Here is a 25,195-nt window from a genome sequence, read left to right as displayed (position 1 = left end):
TTTCCCTCAGCCGCGGAGCACTATCCGGAAGTTGTCTCAAACCAGTTCCCCGCGTACGTCATAAACGAGGCGCAGCCCTCCAGGCGCCCTTCTCCCGTCGTCCTCCGCTTCACTCTCCGCCTCTTCTTCCCCGCCCCTCCCACCCCAGGTTTCGAAGAGCTCTTTGCGTGCTCCAAGAATCCAGCCAGGCCCTGTTCGTTCCCTTCCTTCCCTGTTGCCATTGGTTGCTTACGTACACGTGACTGCAATGTTGCCTCCCGATTGGCTAAAATCAGAAGCGTCATCGGCGGCTAGAGAGCGGAGGGGGGAAGTCAGCTTGAGGGAGACCGGATTGGGGGAGGGGTCCAGGCCTGTCCTCCCCAGCGGCTGCGGCAGCACCAGCGCCGGCCGCCACCGCCTCTGAAACGCTGAGGAGGAGGAGCGGCTGGAGGAGTAGGAGGAGGAGGTGCGCCCTGGGGAGAGGGATGCCCACCGTTCAGGCCTGGTGGTGAATGCTGAGGAGAGTCACGGTTGCTGCAGTTCGTGCCGCAGGGAAGAAGTTCTGGTGTGAGGCCGGGCGAGAGCTCGCGGCGCCGTGGAGAATCGAAGCGCGGGGTCAGTGCGAAGACTCTGCTGCCGCCAGACCCTTTCCTACTCTGACCATGCCTGGAAGGAACAAGGCGAAGTCTACCTGCAGCTGTCCTGACCTGCAGCCCAATGGACAGGATTTGGGCGAGAGCGGCCGGGTTGCCCGCCTAGGAGCCGATGAGTCTGAGGAGGAGGGACGGAGAGGGCCTGTCAGTAATGCCGGAGACCCTGAGATCGTCAAGTCCCCCAGCGACCCCAAGCAATACCGGTGAGGGAGGAGGCTTGGACTGGGGAGAACAGAGTGCGGGCCTCTGTGTTGTTGCCGCCGAAGGAGCAACAGGGGCATACTTCCCAACCCTAATGCTTTTTGGATGGAGGTAGCAAGGGCAGTTACGGGCTTCCATGTGGTGTCGTCTAGACAAGAGGGAAATCTTGGTTTTCACAGGGAGTCAGAGAATGTCAGAATGGGAAGGGCTGTTCGAGTAATTTTGACGTTAGTTAAAGCTAGAAAGGAGGTGTCTTTAAGGAAGGCAGGCTGGATGGTGAGGGAGTCTTAGTACTGTATGTCATGAGGAAAGGTTGAAGGAATTGGAGATTTTAATTTTGGAAAAGATAATTTAAGGGGCATATTATCACTATTATCAAATATTTGAGGGGCCTTTAGGTGGAAGAGGAGTAAAATTAATGAGTGGAAGTTACAAGGGATTGGCGGTGGCTTCAGTAAAAACTTTGTAACATAGTTGGCCTAAGATGAAGTGGATTGTATCCATGAGTAGTTCCCTATCATAAGAATGATTGGGTGACCTCTTCCAGAAATATTTTGGAGAAGACTTGGGTCTCAATTGGGTGAGTCATAGAAACTTTTAAGATTTCTTCTAATTCTAAAATTCTCTACTTTTGGTTTATGTGGGCATCCTCTAAACATCTTCTGGTGGCTCAATATTCAGGCCTACCTGAATATTTCCTTCAGAGGTAGCTTATTTCCTAGAATGTCATGACTGTGATGCATTTCAAACAGAGATCATTTTGTAAGTTCTCATTCATTGAGTAGAATGCTGAAGAAGGATTCTGGTTAGGAACCAGTTTTTTATAACCCCTTACAGTGTTATAGCAGGAAAAAACCTTAGAAATAATCTTTTCCACTCCTTACCCTCCGTTTGACAGACAGCTGAAACTGAGGTTGAGAAAGAAGACTCAGCCCAAAGGTTAGGACCAGCCCAGTTTCCTCTTTCACTACAAATCTAGAGTTTAACAGTACAACTCTTTTTATTATTTTCTCAGACTGCAGGGTCAAGAGATTATTACAGTCGGGCTAAATTTTCTCTGTTGCTCATCAAATCGGTAGTTGCACTGGTAATGTGTAAGTAAATGAGCATGTTGAAAACTTGATAAAAGATGTCTAGTTTTTGACTTCCACATTCAAATGTTCAGTAAAGGCTTCAGTTTTTTTTCTTTGTTTTGCTAATATAAAGTTACACAGTAATAGCTAATATCTATAAAATATATACTTTGTATCATACTGTTTTAACTGCTTTGGATTTATTATTTCATTTAGTGAGCTCATTTTTGGCAAATTCATTTGACAAATACTTATTTGCTTTAGGTGCTGAGCTATCTTAAATCTTTTCTGAAATTTAGTGTGGTGGTGTTGTTAGTTGCTGTGGAGTTGGTTCTGACTCATAATAACCCTCCGTACAACAGAACGAAACACTGCCTGGTTCTGCGCCATCTTCATATTCATTGTAATGTTTGAGCCCATTGTTGCAGCCACTGTGTCAGTCCATTTTATTGAGGGCCTTCCTCTTTTTTGCTGACACTCTACCAAGCATGATGTCCTTCTCCAGGCTCTGGTCCCTCCTGATAACATGTCTAAAGTATGTGAGATGAGCTCTCAACATCCTCATTTTTTTTTTTTTTCTGATTGTGCTTTAGGTGAAAGTTTATAGCACAAATTAGTTTCTCATACAAAACCTTATACACACATTGTTATGTGACCCTAGTTGCCATCCCCATAAGGTGACTGCACATCCCTCCTTTCCACGCCAGATTTCCTGTGTCCATTCAGCCAGCTCCTATCCCTTTCTGCCTTCTCATCGCACCTCCCGACAGGAGCTGCCCATTTAGTCTCATGTATCTCCTTGAACTAAGAAGCACACTCGTCACGAGTATCATTTTATGTCTTATGTTGTTGTTCTTGTTAGGTGCCGTTGAGCTGGTTCCGACCCATAGTGACCCAAAGCGTAACACACCGAAACACGGCCTGGTCCTGCACCATCCTCACAATTGTTGCTATGCTTGAGCCGGTTGTTGCAGCCACTGTGTTAATCCATCTCATTGAGGGTCTTCCTCTCTTTCACTGATCCTCTGCATTACCAAGCATGATGTCCTTCTCTAGGGACTGATCCCTCCTGATAACATGTCCAAAGTATGTGAGATGTAGTTTCACCATCCTTGCTTCTAAGGAGCATTGTGGTTGTACTTCTTCCAAGACAGATTTGTTCATTTCTTTGGCAGTCTATGGTATATTCAGTATTCTTTGTCAGCATCGTAATTCAAAGGTGTCAATTCTTCTTTGGTCTTCCTTATTCCTTGTTCAGCTTCCCCATGCATATGAGGCAGTTAAAAACACCATGGCTTGGGTCAGGTGCACCTTAGTCCTCAAGGTAACGTCTTTGCTTTTCAACACTTTAAAGAGGTCTTTTGCAGCCAATTTGCCCGATGCAATGCGTGTTTTGATTTTTGACTGCCGCATCCATGGAGTGGGTGCATCCATGGATGTTGATTGTGGATCCACGTAAAATGAAATCCTTGACAACCTCAATCTTTTCTCCATTTATCATGATGTTGCTTATTGGTCTAGTCGTGAGGATTTTTGTTTTTGTTATGTTGAGGTGTAATCCTTACTGAAGGCTGTGGTCTTTGATCTTCATCAAGAAGTGCTTCAGGTCTTCTTTACTTTCAGCAAGCAAGGTTGTGTCATCTGCATATCTCAGGCTGTTAATAAGTCTTCCTCCAATCCTGATGCCTGTTGTAATGGATTGAATTACATCCCCCCAAAATATGTGTGAACTTGACTAGGCCGTATGTGTTTATCCTCCATTTTGTGTTTTTCCTATGTGTTATAAATCATGATCTCTGCCTGTGGTTAAAAGGATTAGGGTGGGATGTAATACTCTTGATCAAGCCGTATCCCTGATCCAAAGTAAAGGGATTTTCCCTGGGGTGTGGCCTGCACTGCCTTTCATCTCTCAAGAGATAAAAGGAAAGTGAAGCAAGCAGAGAGTTGGGGACCTCATACCACCAAGAATGCAGCACCAGGAGCAGAGCAGATCCTTTGGACACGAGGTCCCTGCATCTGAGAAGCTCCTTGACCAGGGGAAGATTGAAGACAAGGACTTTCCTCCAGAGCCGACAGAGAGCGAAAGTCTTCCCCTGGAGCCAACACCCTGAATTTGGACTTGTAACCTACTAGACTGTGAGAAAATAAATTTCTCTTTGTTAAAGCCATCTACTTGTGGTATTTCTGTTATAGCAGTACTAGATTACTAAGACACCCCTTCTTCATGTAGTCCATCTTCTCAGATTATTTGATCAGCATACAGATTGAATAGGTATGGTGAAAGGATACAACCCCGATGCAAACCTTTCCTGACTTTAGACCATGCAGTATCCTGTTGTTCTATTCAAAGGACTGCCTCTTGATCCGTGTACAGATTTCTCATGAGCACAATTAAGTCTTCCAGAGTTCCCATTCTTGGCAATGTTATGCATAATTTGTTATGATCTATACAGGTGAATGTCTTTGCATAGTCAATAAAACACAGGTAAACATCTTTCTGGTATTTCCAGCTTTCAGCTAGGATCCATCTGACATCAGCAATGATATCCCTGGTTCCATGTCCTCTTCTAAATCTGGCTTGAATTTCTTTCATTTCCCTGTACTTATAGTGCTACAGCTGTTTTTGAATGATCATCAGCAAAATTTTGTTTGCAGGTAATATTAATGATATTGTTCCATAGTTTCCGCACTCAGTTGGATTACCTTTCTTGGGAATAGGCATAAATATGGATCTCTTCCAGTAGGTTGGCCAGGTAGCTGTTTTCCAAATCTCTTGGCGTAGACAAGTGAACACTCCCGGTGCTGCATCAGTTTGTAGAAACATCTCAGTTGGTATTCTGTCAATCCTGGAGCCTTGTATTTTGCCAGTGCCTTCAGTGCAGCTTGGACTTCGTTAGTATCATCGGTTCCTGATTATATGTTACTTCCTGAAATGGTTGAATGCTGACCTATTCTTTTTGGTATAGTGACTCTGTTTTCCTTCCATCATCTTTTGATGTTTCCTGCATCATTTAATAGAATCCCTGTAGAATCCCTCAGTATTGCAACTCGGGGCTTGAATTTTTTCTTCAGTTCTTTCAGCTTGAGAAATGCTGAGCGTGTTCTTCCTGTTTGGTTTTCTATCTCCAGCTCTTTGCACATGTCATCATAATATTTTACTTTGTCTTCTTGAGTCGCCCTGTGAAATCTGTTCAGCTCTTTCACTTCATCATTTTTTCATTTTGCTTTAGCTACTCTACGTTCAAGAGCAAGTTTCAGAGTCTCTTCTGACATCCATTTTGGTCTTTTTTTTCTTTTCTCCTTTTAATGACCTCTTGCTTTCTTCATATATGATGTCCTTGATGTCATCCCACAACTCGTCTGGTCTTCGGTCATTAGTGTTCAGTGTGTCAAATAAGTTCTTTTGAGATGGTCTCTAAATTCAGGTGGGATATACTCAAGGTCATACTTTGGCTCTTGTGGACTTGTTCTAATTTTCTTCAGTTTCAACTTGAACTTGATATGAGTAGTTGATGGTCTGATCTGCAGTCAGCCCCTGGCCTTGTTCTGACTGATGAAATTGAGCTTTTCCATCGTCTCTTTCCACAAATGTAGTTGATTTGATTTCTCTGTTTTCCATCTAGTGAGGTCCATGTGTATAATCGCAGTTTATGTTGGTGATAAAAGGTATCTGCAGTGAAGAAGTCGTTGGTCTTGCAAAATTCAGTCATGCAATCTCCACCATGTGTCTATCACTGAGGTCGTGCTTTCTAACTACCGATCCTCCTTTGTTTCCACCTTTCGTGTTCCAATCACTAGTTATTATCAGTGCATTCTGATTGCATGTTTGATGAATTTCAGACTGCAAAAGTTGGTAAACATCTTCAGTTTCATCGTCTTTGGCTTTTAGTGGTTGGTGCATACATTTGAATAATAGTTGTGTTAACTGGTCTTCCTTTTAGGCATATGGATATTATTGTATCACTGACTGCATTGTACTTCAGGATAAATTTTGGAATGTTCTTTTTGATGATGAGTGCAATGCCATTCCTCTTCCAGTTGTCATTTCCCGGCATAGTAGACCATATGATTGTCCGATGCAGAATGACCAGTGCCAGTCCATTTCAGTTCATTAATGTCTAGAATATCTATCTTTGTGTGTTTCATTTCATTTTTGATGATTTCTAGTTTTCTTAGATTCATACTTCATACATTCCAGGTTCAGATTATTAATGGATGTTTGCAGCTGTTTCTTCTCATTTTGAGTCATGCCACGTCAGCAAATGAAGGTCCAAAAAGCTTGACTCCATCTACGTCATTAAGGTTGACTCTACTTTGAGTAGACAGCTCTTTTTCAGTCGCATTTTGAGTGCCTTCCAACCTGAGGGGATCATCTTCTGGCACTATATCGGACAATCTTCCGCAGCTATTCATAAGGTTTTCACTCGCTAATTCTTTTCAGAAGTAGACCGCCAGGTCGTTCCTAGTCTGTCTTAGTCTGGAAGCTCAGCTGAAACCTGTCTGCCGGGGTGACCCTGCTGGTATTTGAATACCAGTGGCATGGCTTTCAGCATCACAGCAACTCACAAGCCCCCACAGTATGACAAACTGACAGATGCTTGGCGGTTATGTCTTATAGTCCAGTCTATTCTTTGTCTGAAGAGTTGGCTTTGGGAATGGTTTTAGTTCTGGGTTAACAGAAGTCTGGGGGCTACGCCTTCTGGGGTTCCTCGAGTCTCAGACCATTAAGTCTGGTCTTTTTACTAGAATTTGAGTTCTGCACCCCACTTTTCTCCTGCTCCCTCAGGGACTCTCTGTTGTGTTCCCTGTCAGGGTGATCATTAATGGCAGCTGGGCACCGTCTGGTTCTTCTGGTCTCAAGCTGATGGATTCTCTGGTTTATGTGGTCCCTTTTATTTCTTGGGCTAATATTTTCCTTGTGTCTCTTTACCATCACTTCTAAGGAGCATTCTGGCTGTACTTATTCTAAAACAAACCTGTTCATTCTTCTGGCAGCCCACGGTAAATTAATCTTTGCCAACACCGTAATTCAAAGGCATCAATTTTTTTTCAGTCTTCCTTATTCATTGTCCGGCTTTCACATGCACGTGAGATTGAGAATACTTGGATGAGGCACACCTTATTCCTCCAAGTGACATGTTTGGTTTTTAACACTTTAAAAATGTCTTTTGCAGCACATTTGCCAACAATAGGCAATCAAACAATATGTTGTTTGATTTCTTGACTGCTGGTTCTGTGGGCGTTGATTGTGGATCCAAGTAAAATGAAACCCTTCACAACTTCAGTCTTTTCTCCGTTTATCATGATGTCGCTTATTGGTCCAGTTGTAAGGCTACCTATTTTAGTGTAACTTTATAAGTAACATTGTATTTTGGGTGCTGCACTACAAAGATGATTAAAACAGTCCCTGCTTTTAGGGAACTTACAGACACATTAAAAAAGTAAAATTAGGGCACTAATGTTTTCTAGAAGCCATAATGAAAGTATGTGCTGCATATTGGGGAATAAAGTAAGAAATGGCAAATTCCACCTGAGAAGAAAGGAAAGACTTCAAAGAGGAAATGATGCTTCAGAAGTGTTCTTTGAATAGCTGTGTTTTTGGATTGCTATCATTATGGTCAACTCATTGTTCCTTCTTAGTGTCTCAACTTTCTTATTTTAAAATGAAGAGGATTGACTAGGATAGAAGTGTTTCCCAATAACCCATCCTTTCCTTTTCATAAGAGCAAATTCACTTTTACTTGTTTTTTATGTTAGAATTCCACTTAGACTTTCGAAGAAACAGTTTTGTAACTTTGAAAGAAAGGTGAAAAATCCCAGGACTAGGTATCTTCAAAGACTTATCCAACCTAAAGTTAATTTCTGTAAAATTTTGTAACCAGAAACATATATGAGACATCTGCAGGCCAGAACACTGAGTTATCCTTTCAGGCCCCACTCAGCTATTATATATCTCTAAAGTCTCTCCAGGCAGAACTAATCCCTCCTTCCGTTGTATTTCAGCAGGACATTGTACTTGGTCCATTAAAATACATATATCACATCACAGAATTGTGTGTCTTTTCGAATGTGTGAATAAGCACCAGAAGAGCACCTGTTTTAAAGGAATATTGTGATACAATGCCTTGAGAGATTTGTTTACCAGTTTGTATTTATTAAGTAATAACCTGTGGAATTTTACTCTTGTATGTGTGCAATATTTATTCAGTTCTTTTGAAATGTTACGCATACCTGCAGGACACCTATTGCACCTTTTTAAGGGACTGCTCAGTAAGTGTTGATTTCTTTCTCTTCTGGAAGGATTAAGAGACTCCAGAATGGGAACTATTGTTCAAATCTTCATTCACGGTGCTTACCTTGCTTACCAGATCGTCTGTAGTGAACCATTCCACATTTTTTCACCACATCAAAAACTCTGCTTCTAGGCATGGCTGGCATCTGCCTCTCTTGCAACCCCATAGCACCTGGCATCTGCCTCTCTTCCAACCCCATAGCACCTTCCTACAGAATCAAAGCCTCTTTTCAAATTTATAACCCCTAACATGCGTGAATGAGAAATTGTTCACTACAGATTAGGAAGTAAGCCTGTACTTACCTTGTTTATTGGATAATCTGCTCCTGCTAAGTAGTCAATTACTTTAACAACGAAGAACACTTTTGTTAGGAAGTTCGGATTGACTTAAGTAAGCGTGAAACAATTACCGTGTTTACGTTTTTGTAAAAAGACCTATCTTTCTGTGGGGGAGGAGAGAACATATGAAAAGGCGTGTAAGTTTCTGAAGGGCAAGACCTTCTGATTTAAATTTTGATGTGATTGTTACAAGATATGGTTATCTTGATAAATTCTCAATATAGTAACAGTGGGTGAATGCTGAATGAGGTACAAGTTATCTCTTACAATTTATTATGTTGTTAACTCTTGTGTGCTGATGAACAGAAGGGGGATTATAATCCTGTTGAGCAGGAAATCTTTGGGAACACAATTATGACTAACACTTGCTAGCCTCCCAAATAGTTAGGGGCTGGGTGGCTCACATCTGAGCAGAAGCCTTAGGCAAATCTAAGATATCAGAAGGCAGCTATATATCAGAAAAAAGAGAACATCTTCTTTTATATTGGACAGGAAGAACATGGGTTTACTGATCATTTCAATTAAAACCCCTGGGATAGGAATATTTTTATCAAATATATAAGGCAGCAATTCACATTTGTATGTATGGAACCAAAAGCAAACCCGTTGCTGTAGAGTCTATTCTGACTCATGGTGACCCCATGTATTACAGAGTAGAATTGCTCCATAGGGTTTTCTTGGCTTAATCTTTTCCAAAGCAGATCTCCAGGCCTTTCTTCCGCATCACTGCTGGGTGGCTTTAAACCACCAACTTTTAGGTTAATAGTTCAGCACAAACCATTTGCACCACCCAGGGAATTTGTATGTATATAGGGTCACTATGAGTTGGAATCGACTCGACGGCACTGGGTTTGGTTTTTTTTGGTTTATCCACATTAATAGTGTGATCCAGAATCTTAGAGGTACAAGAAAAATCATGTGCTTACTTGTATATATAAATTCTAGGAGCTTAACAGAAACTCTAGTGGCATAGTAGTTACTTGCTACAGCTGCTAACCAAAAGGTTGGCAGTTTGAATCCACCAGGTGCTCACTGATACTCTATGGGGCGGTTCTACTCTGTCCTACAGGGTTGCTATGAGTCGCAATCAACTCGATGGCAATGGGTTAGGTTAGGTTTAGGAGCTTAACACCATCTAATCCCTTGAAAACAATCTGATAACTGAATCCAAAACACTCGATTTTGGTTGTACTTTTTGTGTCTTATAAAGTAGAGGTAAGATAGGTCTTACCTTGTGAGATTCAAGCTCATTTAAAAAAGTGAATGCTTTTAAGGCTAAAATACATTAGATTCTCTAAACAGTAATATGACTTTAATAAACATATCTTTTGTTACCATTCCTTAGACAGGTTTCTTCACTGTGGACTGATGGACTGGTAAGAATAGAACATTAATGTTCTTAACAAAAATGTTGTTTTTGGAAATAAGATTTAATGTTAAAAAGCGCTGTTTTTGAAGAACTGAATGGTGTTAAGAGCGCTCTTGCCTTCAAGGAACTCATAATCTAAAGGGTGGGGTCAGGGAGCAGATACTGAAGCTGAAATGTATTAAATGTAATAGGTAGAGGATAGAGATATGTGTAAAGTATGCATTTTAGTCATCTGTGTGAGTATCTGGAAACCCCAGCGGCATAGTGGTTAAGACTTGTGGCTGCTAACCAAAAGGTTGGCAGTTCAAATCCACAAGGCACTCCTTGGAAACCCTATAGGGCTGTACTTATAGAGTTGCTATGAGTTGGAATCAACTCGATGGCAGTGGGTTTGCTTTTGGGTTTTTATGTGACTATCTAGTTTCCCATCAACTAGTTGTATGACCTTGAGCAAGTTAATTAATCTCTCTAAGGCTAAAGGCCTGTAAGAACACAGAAGGAGAGCAACCCATAAACAATTGAAAAGGGGCAGGTAGGAAGCAGGGGAAAACTAATGATAGTGGCATTCTTTTTTTTTTTTTTTTAAATGAAGAGCCAGTGGTGTAGAATATTTTAAGCAAGGAGTGATCATTGTTATATAATACTGAGAGATTGAATAACAAGGACTTATACTGTCTTTGGAGATGGCACCCAAGAAATTATCGGTCCCTCGTAAAAACAGCTTCAAAGGAATGGTAGGGAGGCAGAGCCAGATTGCAATGAGTTAAGGGAGTGAATAGAAAGCAGGAAATTTTAGGTAGCGAGGTAGACATTTTAAAGAAGTTTGATGTTAAAGGGGAGGAGTTGGAAGGAGGTTATAGGATAAAGCAGTACAGAATGTCAAGGGAGTTTTTTTCAAGGGAAAAAATAACGGGAGAGAGAGAGAAGTTGAAGATACAGGAGATAATGGATGGGAAAGGTCCTTAGATGGTAGTGAGGTGACAGGATCAAGAACATACAAGGAGGGATTGGTTTTAGAGAGAAGGAAGAGAAAATTTCACTCAAAGTGGAAGAAGGTATAATGAGTGTGAATGAGGCAATGAGGAGTTGAAAGAGTTTGTGTTTTATAGACTTTTTTTCTTCTTCCTGTAGAGTAGGCATTAAACCCAAACCAAACCCATTGCCATTGAGTCAGCTCCAACTCATAGCGACCCTATGGGACAGAGTAGAACTGCCCGTAGGTCTCCAAGGCTGTAAATCTTGAGGGTAGCAGACTGCCACATCTATCTACTGCGGAGTGGCTGGTGGGTTTGAATCGCCGACCTTTTTGGTTAGCAGTTGAGTGCTTAACCACTGTACCACCAGGGCTACTTGAAGTAGGCATTAAGGTCTACCTAAGTGGTCTTCTGAGAAGTTGTAGGGGAAGTAGTAGAAAGTATAGGGGAAGCCTTGAGTGGTGAACGTTTGAAATAGCTAATGTAGAGAATGGGTGAATTATACTTTAGTACATACTAAGAACTTGTGGGTTCTGGAGCATGAAAATGATACAAGTGAAGCAATGTTTTAATAGATTAATCTGAAAGTAGTTGTGTTAGTTATCTAGTGCTTCTGTAACAGAAATACCATTGGTGGGTTTCTTTGATAAACAAAATTTATTTTCTCACAGGAGGCTGTTGTTATATGCTGTTGAGTTGGATCTAACTCATGGTAACCCTGTGTACAACAGAAAGAAACACTGGCTAGTACTGTGCCTTATTCACAATCATTGCTATACATCTTGTTGAGGGTCTTCTTTTTCACTGACCCTCTACTTTACCAAGTATGATGTCCTTCTCCAGGGACTGGTCCCTCCTGATAACATGTCCAAAGCTGATAAGAAATTAGCTGTTAATCTTATTGAGGATCCTTATTTGTGATGAGCACTTGTTACTTGATATTTTCAAGATTGTCTTTCAACAGCTTGATTATAATGTGTATCAGTATGGATCTCTTTGAGTTTAATTTGCTTGGAGTTCATTGAGCAATCTTTTTGTGTGTAGGTTTGTATCTTTCAGCAAATTTGAGACATTTTTGGCCATTATTTCTTCACAAACTCTGTCTCTTTCTTATCTCCTCTTAGGACTCCCATAGTGCATATGTTGGTTGGTTTGATGATATCTCACAGATCCCTTAGGGTTTTGTTCACTTTTCTTCATTCTTTTTTCTTTATGCTCCACAGACTGGATGATTTCAGTTATCCTATCTTCGAGTTCATTGAGTCTTTCCTCTGCCTGCTCAGATCTGCTTTTGAACCCCTTTAGTGAATATTTCATTTCAGTTATTGTAATTTTCTGTCCCAGAATTTTTGTTTGGTTCCTTTTTATAATTTCTTTCTCTGTATTGGTATTATCATTTGGTTCGTACATCATTTTCGTTGTGTTCTTTAGGTTTTTGTCCATGATTTCCTTTAGCCCTTTGAACATATTTAAGACAATTGATTTAAAGCTTTTTTGTGGTAAGCCTGTTTGTTGTCTTTACTTTCTGTCAGTTTACTTTTTTACTTCGAATGGATCATTTTTTTGTTTAAGTTTCTTTTTATGCTTTGTGATTTTGTTGTTGTTGAAAACTGGACGTTAAAAAAAAAAAACAAACCTGTTGCTGTCGAGTTGGTTCCAACTCATAGCAACCCTGTAGGACATAGAATTGCTCCATAGGGTTTCCAAGGAATGCCTGGTGGATTCGAGCCGCCAACTTTTTGGTTAGCAGCTGTAGTTTTTAACCACTACACCGCCAGGGTTTCTACCTGGATATTAGAACATTAAAATGTGATGACTCTGGAAAATAGATTCTTCCTCTTCCCTAGAGTTTGCTGTTTTTGCTTGTTGCAGACTTAGCTTGTGCCCAATCGGTGTTAAGATTGAGATTTTTTGAACACCAGTAGTTTAAAAAAACAAAACAAAACCTCTTCCAGTCTTTGTGGATTGACTCTTAGCTGGGGCAGTCCTTTAACATTTAGCCAGGCCATTTACAATCTGCCTCAGTTTTCAAATTCTGCTTATACTGAGCCTATAGATCAGGCAGTGGGGAAAGCTTAGGGTCTTCACAGGTCTTTTCTAAGTGTACATCCTGTCTTGGGCACGTGTGTGACTTCCTTAATTCCCCCTATGGTGGGGTGCTTTTGAATGCCCTAATTTCCCAAAGAAAATTTCTGTGCTTTTCTTTCAAGGATTTAGGTAGTCTGTTGTTTGTAACTTTTTGCCCCATGTGGCTGCAGGTTTTTCGGTTACCTTACAGGGCTTTTGAGCAAGCCCATCATGTTAGGCAAAACAAACATGTGTGCCTTGCATCAGTCTTTCAGGTAGCCCCAGTTAGGTTAGAACAAATAAACACAATAATTTACAAATAAATTATCCTCTGTTCCCTCCAGAAATAGTGAGCTGCAAATCCGGACCTCTGTCTTTAAGACTGCCACTGACCAAGTTGCCTTTTTCTTGGTTTGGCATTCACTTCGTTGCTATAAATCTGTGACTGTTTTCCAGAGTTCTGATAAAGTTGATTCTGACAGTTTTTTAAAAAATTTATTACTGTTTGTTAATTAAAAAATTTTATTTTGAAATATATGTAACAACGCATTTCAACCATTTTTATGTGTACAGTTAAGTGACATTAACTATATTGACTATGTTGTGCAACAGTCACTACTATCCATTTCCAAATTTCTCATCTTTTTTTTTTTTTTTAATGTTTTTATGGAGGGATGGGTGTTTGGGGTGCCTACTTTGCTATTTTTCTGACAGCATTCCAGTATTTTTTTACAATTTATATTTTGTATCCTTTTTCCCATTAGCTGTGATCTCTAATACGATGTTGAGTGAAAGTTATGATAATGCACATTTTATTCATAAAAAAAAAAAAACAAAAACCCAGTGCCGTCGAGTCGATTCCGACTCAAAGCGACCCTATAGGACGGAGTAGAACTGCCCCATAGAGTTTCCAAGGAGCGCCTGGCAGATTTGAACTGCCGACCCCTTGGTTAGCAGCCGTAGCACTTAACCACTACGCCACCACGGTTTCCTTTTATTCATTACTGACTTTAAATGAACTTGTTGTTTATTTGTGGAAGCTACCCTCTGTTAAGCTAAGGACAACTTTTTGTGTTCTTACTAAGGAGTGGATTTTGGATTTTTATTAAATCATTTTTATTGCACAAGTAAATGTACAGTAGATCCTCAATATTCATGAATTCCATTTTGGCGAGTTTGTAAAAAATAACTTGTGATGCTTTTGTGGTCATTTGTGGACATGTAAATGTGCAGAGTAGTAAAACATTCCCAGCTACAGTTGAACAAGGCTGGTTTGGTATTCGCTAGTTCAGTGTTCACAGGGACTTTATAGAAAATAGCAACCATGGATATCAGGAATTGACTGTACTTTTATTATAAAAGATTGAAAAAGTACAGAAATTATAAAGCATGAAAGTCCTTTCTCTTCTCCCCAGATACATATTTAAACAAACGAACAAACCCGTTGCTGTCGAGTCCATTCTGGCTCAGAGCAACCCTATAGGATAGAGTAGAACTGCCCCATAAGGCTTCCAAGGAGTACCTGGTGGATTTGAACTGCTGACATTTTGGTTAGCAGCCGAACTCTTAACCACTATGCCACCAGAGTTTCTCTCCAGATATATAACCCACCAACCACCCAGTGACTTCCAGATATATACAGCTGTTAAATTTGGTTTGTATCTTCTTCTTTCATTTGCTGTACTTTTAGGTACATTTAATGTATCCGTACGCATAATTTTATTTATTTTTACAAAACTAGGTGTTTCATTTTATCTGATGTTTTGTTTCATTCAGCAGATATTAAGTACCTACTATGTTTCAGGGCCCCTTCAGACAATAACATTCGTTTGTTCATTCAATAAATGTTTCTTAAATCTTTACAACATATCATGTGCTGTTTTATAGCTGTGAAGAAAAAAGACCCAGCTAACATCCTAAAGGTACAGACAGAAAACAAACAGAAAGTCAGGTAATGATAAATGCTGTGAAGAAGTTTTAAGCAGGGTAAAAGAGGTTAGAGACTGGGGTGCTATATTAGATAGTGTGGTCAGATAAGGCATTTCTGAAAGGAGGAAATTTCAGCAAAAACTTGAAAGAGGTTAACAGCCATACAAATACTATATCTGAGGGAAAATCTCTTAGGGCAGAGGAAACAGCAAGTGCGAAGTTCCTGATATAGAAGCCTGTTTAGAATATTCAAGAAACAAGTCATTTGGTCAAATAAGAGAAAACAAGGGAGGAGCAGTGGGAAAAAAGTTAGAAAAGTAGTGGGAGACTGGATTATTTAGAGTTTTGGAGGCCATGATAAGGATTTTGGATTTTATTCCAAGTATTATGGGAAACCATTGATGGTTTTTGAAAAGGACAATGTCCTGATCTGCTTTATGGAGACTGCTGAGAATAGACCTGTGGTCTGTGTGTGTTTATGTGTATGAGTGTGTGTATGTTAGTGGGTGGGTATGCTAGGATATTAACGTTAGGTTGGAAATAAGGAGACCACTTAGGAGAGTAGAGATGATGACAGCATGGACTAGAGAAGTAGTTGTAAAGATGATGAAATGTTAACAGATTTGTGATTATTTTCAAAGTAGAATGCATGGGATTATTTTGAAAGTAGAATGCCTTTAGTTTTTTTTTTCCTGTTCTGTTATTTATTTTGAAAATTTTAAGCTAATAAAAAAACTGCTCTTTACTAAAGCTGAGCAGAGTTTCTGCCTCCTACTATTCTTCACCCTGCCTTGATGTCTGATATGGATGTCTGGGACAACCTCAAATGGTGCTTCTGGTTCTCTCCATCTCTAAGATTCATACTAGGATTCAGTTTTAGGCGGATTGTTCCCATTCTTAGAAAACAGTTCCTGTGCTGCTACTGTTTGGCTAACTTAGTTGGCAGGGAGGGGTGTGGCCTGATTGGCCAAATGATGACTGAAAGTCTTTATTATTTAAGACTGTAATATTTGATATATGCCGAAGAAAACATGCAACTCTATATAAGTGGTGAATAATAAACTCAAGAAGAATAACTCATCGCTCAATTTAAGAACTAGATTCTATGCCCATCCCTATCTTCTCCATCTATACCCCCAGCGATTCTGAATGTTTTTTTTTTGGCCTAAAAAAATTTTATCACATATATATGTGCACCTAAACAATATACTGTTTACTTTTGCTTGTTTTTGCCTTTGTATGAATAATATTCATATGCTGAGTAGTCTTCTGTGACTTGGTTTTTTCATTCATTATGATGTTTTAAAGATTTACCAGTGTTGTAGCTTGTTGCTGAATTAGGTATTTCCCTGTTTTATAATATTTCATTCTGTGAAAAAAATTCCTTTTTGTGAATATACCACAGTGTTTTCATTCCGCTCCCAGTGGACATTTGGGTCATTGCCAGTTTTATTAATAATTGAGCTTATCATGAGGCTTTCCCTACTCTTTTCACTTACTGATCTGGAGATCTAGGCTTTCTTGGGAAGAACCAGCATCTTATCACGTATGTTTAGGTTTGCGTTTTTTCTGTTTTCTCCATTAATCTGATCAAATTTGCATATCGTTTTCTAATAATTTATCAAAATTTCTTGTCTGCTAGCAGCATTGTTTTTTATTTTTTGTCATGGTTTTATTCTCAAAAAATCCCAAAGCAAAAAATAGCCACAAAAAATGTTTTTCTGTCATTTAAATGTGATTTTTGGTGTAGAAAGGAGATAAATCTATTTGTATAGTCCTCCGTCTTGAGCCAGAGGTACCCTTCTTTGTTTTTCTTTGTATGTTCTTCTTTCTCCCAGTTTCTACTTGGTTAACTTGTTTTTCATCTTAAAGGCTCAGCTTAAATACATTTTATCTCAGTGGCCTTCCCAACTGCTTCTTTCTAACATTCTGGGTTTACCTCTAGCACACACTATTGTACTGGTTTGATTGTCTCATTACTAAACAGTGTGTGCTTGACAGTGAGGAATGTAGTTTTAATTCTTTTTATCCTTATTGTATCATGGTGTCTGACACATAATTGGTGCTAAATGCTTAATCAATAAACACATGAAAGAATGAGTATAAAATGAAGCAATCTATAGTAGATATCTAGTCATCAAACTGGCCCACTAGTTTTACTAAACAGAATAATCATCTTCCTGCAGGGCTACCAGTCTGGAATTTAGCTTCCTCAGAGGTACAACTCTTTTTTTAGTCCATAAAAGCAACTGGTATAAAGTCAAATACATCGTAGAAAAAGGAATGAACAGGGTTTTAATTTATGAGATTTTGCTTTAACACTTAAACTGGCGTGATTGCGCTGTATATTGAGGGATACCTTTCTTTTAGGGTAAATCTTTGGATATGGTTCAATGTTTAAGTACTTATAAACTAAAAAATAGTAGGGGAGGCCAAGTGGTGGGATTGGCGTGTATGTTATTTTTATTTGTTCTTAACTTCTAAAATTTGTTTTTTTGGTATGTAAATATATGTACATAGTTCAAAATTCAAAAAATACAAAAAGGGTATACAGTGAAAAGTGTCTCTCCCATTCTTTCCCTCCAGCTAATCAGTAATTGAGTAGCTTTTGATGTTCCTTTCCCTAGAAGCAACTGATTTTATTATTTTAAAAATAGCACTGGTTTTATATGTATTTTAGTTTCCTAGTGCTGCTGTAATAGAAATACCACAATTGGATGGCTTTAAAGAGCAGACATTTATTTCTTCACAGTACTGGAGGCTTAAAGTCCAAATCAGGGTCTTGGTCATATAGATTCCTTCCTCGTAGGTAGTTCTTGGCATTCCTAGGTTCCTTGACTTGCAGGTGACCCTCATATAGAGTCCCTATCAACTCCTCCCCATGCGTGCATATCAGTGTCCTAATCTGCTCTTTTTATAACCCAGAAATGATTAGATTTAGAACCCATCCTACTTGGGCATGATGTAATTAATGTAACAAAGAAAACCTTATTTCCTAAGGATTACTAGGGGTTAGGATTCCAACACAAATTTTGGGGGACACGGTTTAATCCATAATAGTATGTGTATACACTTGGATTTTTAATTTATTCTGCTAAACTGATTACTTGTGTTGGTGTAGTGTAATGAGCAACTGATTGAAAGTGTTCTGCCGTCTTTTTTCAGATACATCAAATTACAGAATGGCTTGCAGGCACTTTTGATTTCAGACCTAAGTAATATGGAAGGTAAAACAGGAGATGTGACAGATGATGAAGAGGAAGAGGAAGAAGGAGAAGAGGAAGATGATGATGATGAAGATGAAGATTCTGGAGCTGAAATAGAAGATGATGATGAAGAGGGTTTTGATGAAGATGAGTTTGATGATGAGGACGAACATGATGATGATCTTGATACTGAGGATAATGAATTGGAAGAATTAGAAGAGCGAGCAGATGTTAGAAAGAAAACCACTGAGAAACAGGTGCGAGTCATGTCTATTAAATCTTGTTCTGAACTCATGCTTTATATCTTAATGGCAAAAGGAAGTATATATCCTTTGATCTTCAGTAGAGGTACTTTCTTCTCTATACAGATAACATTTAAAAAACATTTTGCTCTGATTATAAAAGTAATAAATGCTTATTGTGGAAACTAATGGAAAATAAAGAAAAGCAAAAATATAAAAATCACCCATAACCCTATTTCTCAGAGATAATTCTTGAATTTATGTGTATTTGTACACATTACATGTTTAAAAAACAATAGTCTGGGCAAGGCTTAGGTTTCTAAAGAGAGAAGTGAGGATCTGCATGATTCTTGGCATGGAATAGAGTGTTACCCCCTGGAAAGACTGGAAAAAGAAGAACAGTGTTACTGTAGAGTCCTTTCCTGGCCTGAAATTCTAGGAGTCCTCTTGTGGATAATTTTTCTGTAGGTAAATGATTATGATTTACCTCTCTTTGTGGAAAAGCAACAAAAGTCTGGACAAAATAACAGAGCAAATTGGAAGGGTTGATATAGAAGTGGGGGGGTTGAGCTTAGTTAGTCGAATATATAACAGTCAACGAATGATAAATAGGGCTTGATATGGCGAATTTTTCTGTCTAGAAGTCTTTTAAAGAATGCCTCCATTTTGCAGTACAGTGCACCTATATTAGAAGATAATATTTTGGAGGCAGTACAGTGGAATTGACCAGCAAATGTTTATTAAAGCTAGTTTTTCAGTATTAATATCACATTCAACCTGGTACAGCCCACGTGCATAGGACTTATAGTTCAGATTTTTAAGACTAAAGTTTAGATGTCAAACATATTATACTTTGAGGATGTAAGGGACAAGTAGTAGATATATTTTAAATACATTTTTTAATGTATTAGATTTAATTTTATGGAAGATTGTATGACTTTTTTCACTAAGTTGTTGGAGGGGTTGAGTCATGTTTTTAAGAAGCCATTTGCACCTTGCTACTCGCATTGTGGAAACCCTGGTGGCGTAGTGGTTAAGTGCTATGGCTGCTAACCAAAGGGTCAGGAGTTTGAATCCTCCAGGCGCTCCTTGGAAACTCTATGGGGCAGTTCTACTCTGTCCTATAGGGTCGCTATGAGTCGGAATCGACTCGACGGCACTGGGTTTTTTTTTACTCGCATTATGAATGATGCCTCTGTTTTTGGATGGCTTGATAGGCCAAATAATTTTAACTTAGAAAGCTAAAAGTCACAGAGTAGGGAGAACACTGATAGCCAGGAGACCTGAATTTAATTCTGGCTCTGCCTGTCGTTCTGGATGATCTTGGGCCTTTTCATTCCTAAAACGGGATTAGGTTATATAATTTTTCAGGTCCATTTTAGCTCTAAGACTAACTGCGTTATAACTTCTTAACTGAGTGTTTCCTATAACTTCTTAACTATAAATTTCTTTCTGTATTTATCTGTCAATCTGTAAGCAATTTCTAATCTACAAGTAGCTTTTACTATGCTTTGAAATTTGTCATATCTCCTATTAACTGAGAAACAAGGTTCAAGGATTGAGTGTTGCATTAGTGTTATAAGAATTAAAAAATGGTTTTGACAGCCATTTTATTGTCAAGACATAATTAAATACCTTAGGTTTATATAGCAGTTTGTAAAGCTCTTTGATGAAGATGTACGTGGAACTTTTTTGTATGGCCTTCTTATTTGCTTAAGTGGGTCAAACTCTAGAAGTTTACCTATATAGAAGCAGCAAGGTCAGATTTTGGTGATCATTAAAAAAAAGAAAAAGAAAAAAAAAAAAAAGACAGATGCTACCTTTCTTCCTGAGAACTCAGTATTATACTTTTCCTTGTAAAATATTGATAGCCAGTTGTCTGAATCATATTAGAAAGCAATGGAAAGACTTAAAGTAGGTCTAAGAGGTGATCAAATTGTTGTGATTCTGAAGCAGTGGGTACATTGGTGAAAGGAAAAATTGTATGATTGTAACAATGGAAAATAATTTTTATTAATTGAATAAATTAGTGTCTGGAAAAGGGAAATAAAGTAGATTAGTCTAGATAAGCGGCGCCTTAAGAGCCGTATCAGAGTCTCTGGTAGTGTTAACATGTTCATTGTTAACTGAAAGGTTGGCATTTTGAGTCCACCCAGAGTCACCTTGGAAGAAAGACCTGATAAGCTGTTCTGAAAAATCAGCCATTGAAAACCCTGTGGAGCACAGTTCTACTCTGACACACACAGGATTGCCATGAATTGGAATTGATGCGATGGCAACTTTTTTTTTTTAATAAGAGTGGTATATGGTTTTTACAGTGGTTTTGTGATTTAATTTGAAATTTAACTTCATTTGAAAAACTTGGACCTTATTTAAGGTAAATATGAGGTATAAAATATGAGGTATAAATATGAGGTATAATAAATAAGGTAAATATATATATTTTTTTATATTTATGAGAATTAACAAAGGAATTGGGAAGAAAACACTTTTGATGGGTTTTGGGGGAGCCTTTTCCTAAAGAAGTTAACTACTTTTCTGAGCCATCTTTTTCATCCTTTTCCATTTTCCTCCTCCTGAAATGGAGTTATTCTTGATCTCAAAAACTGGATAAATAAACAAAATTGAAATTTAAGTATGGTATATATTGAGTTATGATTTGTTCAGGCCTTTCTTAATTCAATTCTCAAGTATGAATTTCTCAAGCGTGAATTTTTTGGGTAGAAAATTCTCAAGTATGAATTTCTTTTCTAGCAATCGCAGAGCCTGTTTTTGCTGTGGTCAAAGCTGACTGATATACTGTGGTTTAAGTCAACTTATAAAAAAATGTCTTCAACCCAGCTGGTCGAGACAAGAAAACTTAATGGGGTAGTTGGAGCTGAAAGCAGGTTAGGCAACTATTAAAAACATCACAGGTTAGACTGTGGTTTGAAGAAGTGGATATTTCTCCATGTTTTAAATGAGTTTATGGACCCAAGTCTTCAAAAAAACAAGACAGGATTTATTAAGTGAGGCTGTTTGGTTCTTCTAAAAATATATTTTTCGTTTTCTGACACATGGTTAGACTTTGTCAAGTACATGCTCTTTTCTAAAAGTTCTACTCCTAAGGGGGTAACTATTTACCAAAACAATGTGTTTCACCCTTTAAAGTTGATGTTTATGAAATTGGAACAGTTAACAATTCAACTTCCTGTGCTCAAAGATTTGAATTGACTGTTTTTTCCTCCTTTTTTTGTGCCTTTTAATTTACAATGATGTAATGGTATGCTGTAATCATTTTAAGTGCAGAATTTGGTGCAGTTCTTGCCCATCTATTTTGTTGGACTTAAAACTCTGATTTTCCCAAGGTATTGGGAGAATATCTGTTGATAAGTAATATATGCTATGTAGTATATCTTCAGTAAGAAGTGAAGAACTAAAAAGCCTCTTTAAAATTTAGTTTTGAAGTTTTTAACAGCTACAGATTTTTTTTCCTAACCATTTACTTATTATCTTTGTTAGATGTTTTCCTGAAATGTTATTTTACTCTTTATTTTAATAAAAATAAACAATTTTCTGAATAACATGTTGAGAGGTTTCACTTCTAGTAACTGAATCACTGAACTCAGAATGTTTAATTGCTTAGAGATCTTCAGAGATGGTCTACCTAGATCTGTTACTTCTCCAGATTTCTTAAATCTGCTAATCCAGGGACCAAACATGGTTCAGAACTCTGAAATACTGACGGGAAATGATATTTGGGTGGGCTGCCCAAGTCCGTCTTCCCCTTTTTTCTGTCTCTTTCTGCTTTTTCCCTTAGGTCTGCACCTGTTCAGCATTTGGCAGGATGGCAAGAGGAGGAGCAGCAGGGTGAAACTGACACAGTTCTGGTGAGTTTCACTTTGCTGCTCCTCCTGATTCTCAGGGAAAGAATTTTGTTAGTTTCTATTGGGAATCGTCCATCTCCAAACAAATCCCTAAAACGAGATGCTAATATTATTCCTGTAGAACTGAATCTTTGTTTGTATGTGTTCTACTTACTCCAGTCTGCAGCGGCTCTTTGTGTTGGAATTGGGAGTTTTGCTGATCCGGATGACCTGCCTGGGCTGGCACACTTTTTGGAGCACAGTAAGATCTTTGTAAAATATCATTCCAGAGTGTGTTTTTTCCCTCCTCAATTTGGATAAATTGATTTCAAGAATAGGTAGTTGGTTGATAGAAATACGGTATGTTTAACAAGAGAAAAGGCTAAGAAAACATCTTTAACTTAGGAATATCATAGTGGAAGACTTGTAATCTCCTTGATTGTACTTGTATTAAGTGAGGATTAGAATGAAACCATTTAGAAAATGAAACAGAAAACCCTCAGTTTAATTATAAATGTACCTAAATAAAACCTCTGTGACCGTGATACATTTAAAAATATTTAGATCCATATTTGTTTTTGCAAATTCATTTTTTATATTCTGGTTTTCTAAGGTACTTGAGGGTAAGCTTTTCACCTTACAAGTTTTTATATTAGCAATTTAATCTGCATATATGCTTATAGTTAAATTTTAACCTTTTTACAAATAAGTTATAGATTTATTTGTCTTTTCATATCTTTCTTTACTGGCTTTTTGAGTATAAAAATAATATATGAGCATTATAGAGAATTGCTTAAACAGAAGCTAATGAAAAAAGTAAGTACTCTCCATGATCTTACAAGGAAACAAAAACATAACCCCTGTTAATGTGTTGGTATATTTTCTTTCAGTTTTGCAACACATTTGAGAAAATTAATCCATAATAATAAAAGATCATATGTATCTTTGTGTTCTGTGACTTTGTGTTCTTTCCACTTAGTGGTGTTCATGGGTAGTTTGAAATACCCAGATGAGAATGGGTTTGATGCCTTCCTGAAGAAACATGGGGGTAGTGACAATGCCTCAACTGATTGTGAACGTACAGTCTTTCAGTTTGATGTCCAGAGAAAATACTTCAAGGAAGCCCTGGATAGGTAACTAATTCAAAATGTATTTTTATTTTAATTACCTAATGCTACTTAACAAATGGAAATATCGGACATATGGCATTTCTTTTTGAGGAGTACTCTAGTTCTGTAAAATTGTCACAGTACTTTACTAGAATGAAAGAGCAAACTATTAAACATACATTGGCTCTTGTTTTAACATAAAGTGATCTTTGTATAAAAGATTAAATTAAAACCCTTGAACAGCTTTTGAGTTTTATGAATACTAATGTATTCTCTATTGACTCATTTTTGGAATTAATTTTTGTCTAATTTAGTAGAAAATTTGGAATACAGAGATCATCATGCTTAATGTTTTGGTATATAGCCATCTATATTTTTTAATGTAAATGTGCTTATATTTTTTATACCCTTTGGAGCTGGTATTTTTAAACAAGATATATCATTTTCTCATCATTACATAATTTTCTAAAATATGATTTTTAAATTACTGTATTTTATTTATATTGTATAGAAGTACCATAATCTGTCCAACCAGCTATATTATTATTGGACAGTGGGGTTGTTTCTAGTTTTTTAGTATTGTAATGCTGTGATGCATATCTTAATATTTGTGTGTATCTTTATTTCTTTTAGTTAAATTCTAAGAAGTGAAATTGCTGGGTATACTTGCATGTAAATTTTTAAGGTTATTTTTAAAGCTCTTGATACTCATTGTAAAATTGGCACACAAAGTTTGTGTCAATGCACTAGTAGAGTTTTGATATCACCAGGTTACAGACCACAATCTACACCAAATTCTATGTAATATAAGATTGAAATGTAAAAAATGAAATCTTGAGCTTGCCTACTATAATGTTAGCTCCCTGAGCACAGGGATTTTGTCTCTTTTTTGATGATACATCTCCAGCATTGGGAATTTTCTAGACACTCAAATATTTTGAATGAATTAATGTAGCTTCTTTATAGCAAAAATTAACATAAAACCAAAAGACAAAAGACGAGAACATTTTTCCACGATGACAAATTCTTAAAGAAATCAACTCCTTCCTTAAAAGATTAATTTGACCCTGAGAAGTCTTTTGGGATAATTCCCATAAACTCAAAGAACATTCCATTACCCTTAATGGAATAAATTTTTATGTGTTTCTGAACCTTCAGATTACCACCGTTTATGCTGAAACACCACCAAATCCCATTATAATTGACACACTTATACTGATAACATTACTTATAGTAGGATACAAAATGGCAGTTTTTCTTCATTAATTATTCTATAATATGATTGACATCAGTGTTATGGATTGTATGCTTAAAGATATGCTCACAAAGCATATATTTGATACTTAATGTTTATATAATTAAATCTTTAATTTCAAAATAACAAACAGAAGTGTAGAGACAAAGGAAACCAGTGAAAGTAATGCAAATGATGCTTGAGATAATCTTTCCTATAAATTTAGAAAATCAGGGATACTCTGAAAGTGAGAAGTTAACTACACAGCTCTATAAAGATCACTACTTGTTTGCTCTTGTTTCAAAGTTCTTAGCTCCTGTTGTTAGGTACCTTCCAGTCAGTTTTTGACTAATAGCAACCCTCTGTGACATAGTAGAACTGCCACATAGGGTTTTCTTGGCTGTATTCTTATTTCTCTCATGGACCCGCTGGGTGGATTTGAACTGCCAAACTTTCATTTAACAGCCAAACACTTAACTGTTGTACTACTGGTCTTTGTATGTGTGAAGAAATCTTAAGCAGTAGACAAGTTGAATTCTAAGAGCCTTAAGGGGTGTATTTAGGGCTATGTCCAAATAAAGAAGGCAAAAAAAGGAGGAAAAAAAAAAAAGCAAAACCCAACAACAGCAACACTTTTTTGGAAGAAAAAGAATAGACAAAGGGTATGAATATGCAGTCCATTG

At 37.8% G+C, this 25,195-nt stretch overlaps 1 protein-coding gene across 3 annotated transcripts in view; it reads left to right on the top strand.

Annotated features, from left to right (window-relative positions):
* Nucleotides 1-318: 318 nt before the first annotated feature.
* The window catches only part of NRDC (nardilysin convertase), an 82,041-nt gene continuing 57,164 nt past the window's right edge, over nucleotides 319-25,195 (top strand). For 2 of the 3 annotated variants that reach the window (XM_064281952.1, XM_023549610.2), the window contains exons 1-6: nucleotides 319-835; nucleotides 18,042-18,339; nucleotides 21,079-21,212; nucleotides 22,124-22,193; nucleotides 22,350-22,431; nucleotides 23,149-23,302. In XM_064281952.1, coding sequence (XP_064138022.1) covers nucleotides 492-835; nucleotides 18,042-18,339; nucleotides 21,079-21,212; nucleotides 22,124-22,193; nucleotides 22,350-22,431; nucleotides 23,149-23,302 — 1,082 coding nt within the window. In that variant the 5' untranslated portion in view covers nucleotides 319-491. The remainder of the gene's footprint in view (nucleotides 836-18,041; nucleotides 18,340-21,078; nucleotides 21,213-22,123; nucleotides 22,194-22,349; nucleotides 22,432-23,148; nucleotides 23,303-25,195) is intronic. The other variant, XM_023549613.2, reaches the window with a different exon arrangement.

The sequence above is a fragment of the Loxodonta africana genome, chromosome 3 (assembly GCF_030014295.1).
Source record: "Loxodonta africana isolate mLoxAfr1 chromosome 3, mLoxAfr1.hap2, whole genome shotgun sequence".
Lineage (NCBI taxonomy): Eukaryota > Metazoa > Chordata > Mammalia > Proboscidea > Elephantidae > Loxodonta > Loxodonta africana.
This window is presented reverse-complemented; position numbering and strand designations above follow the sequence as displayed.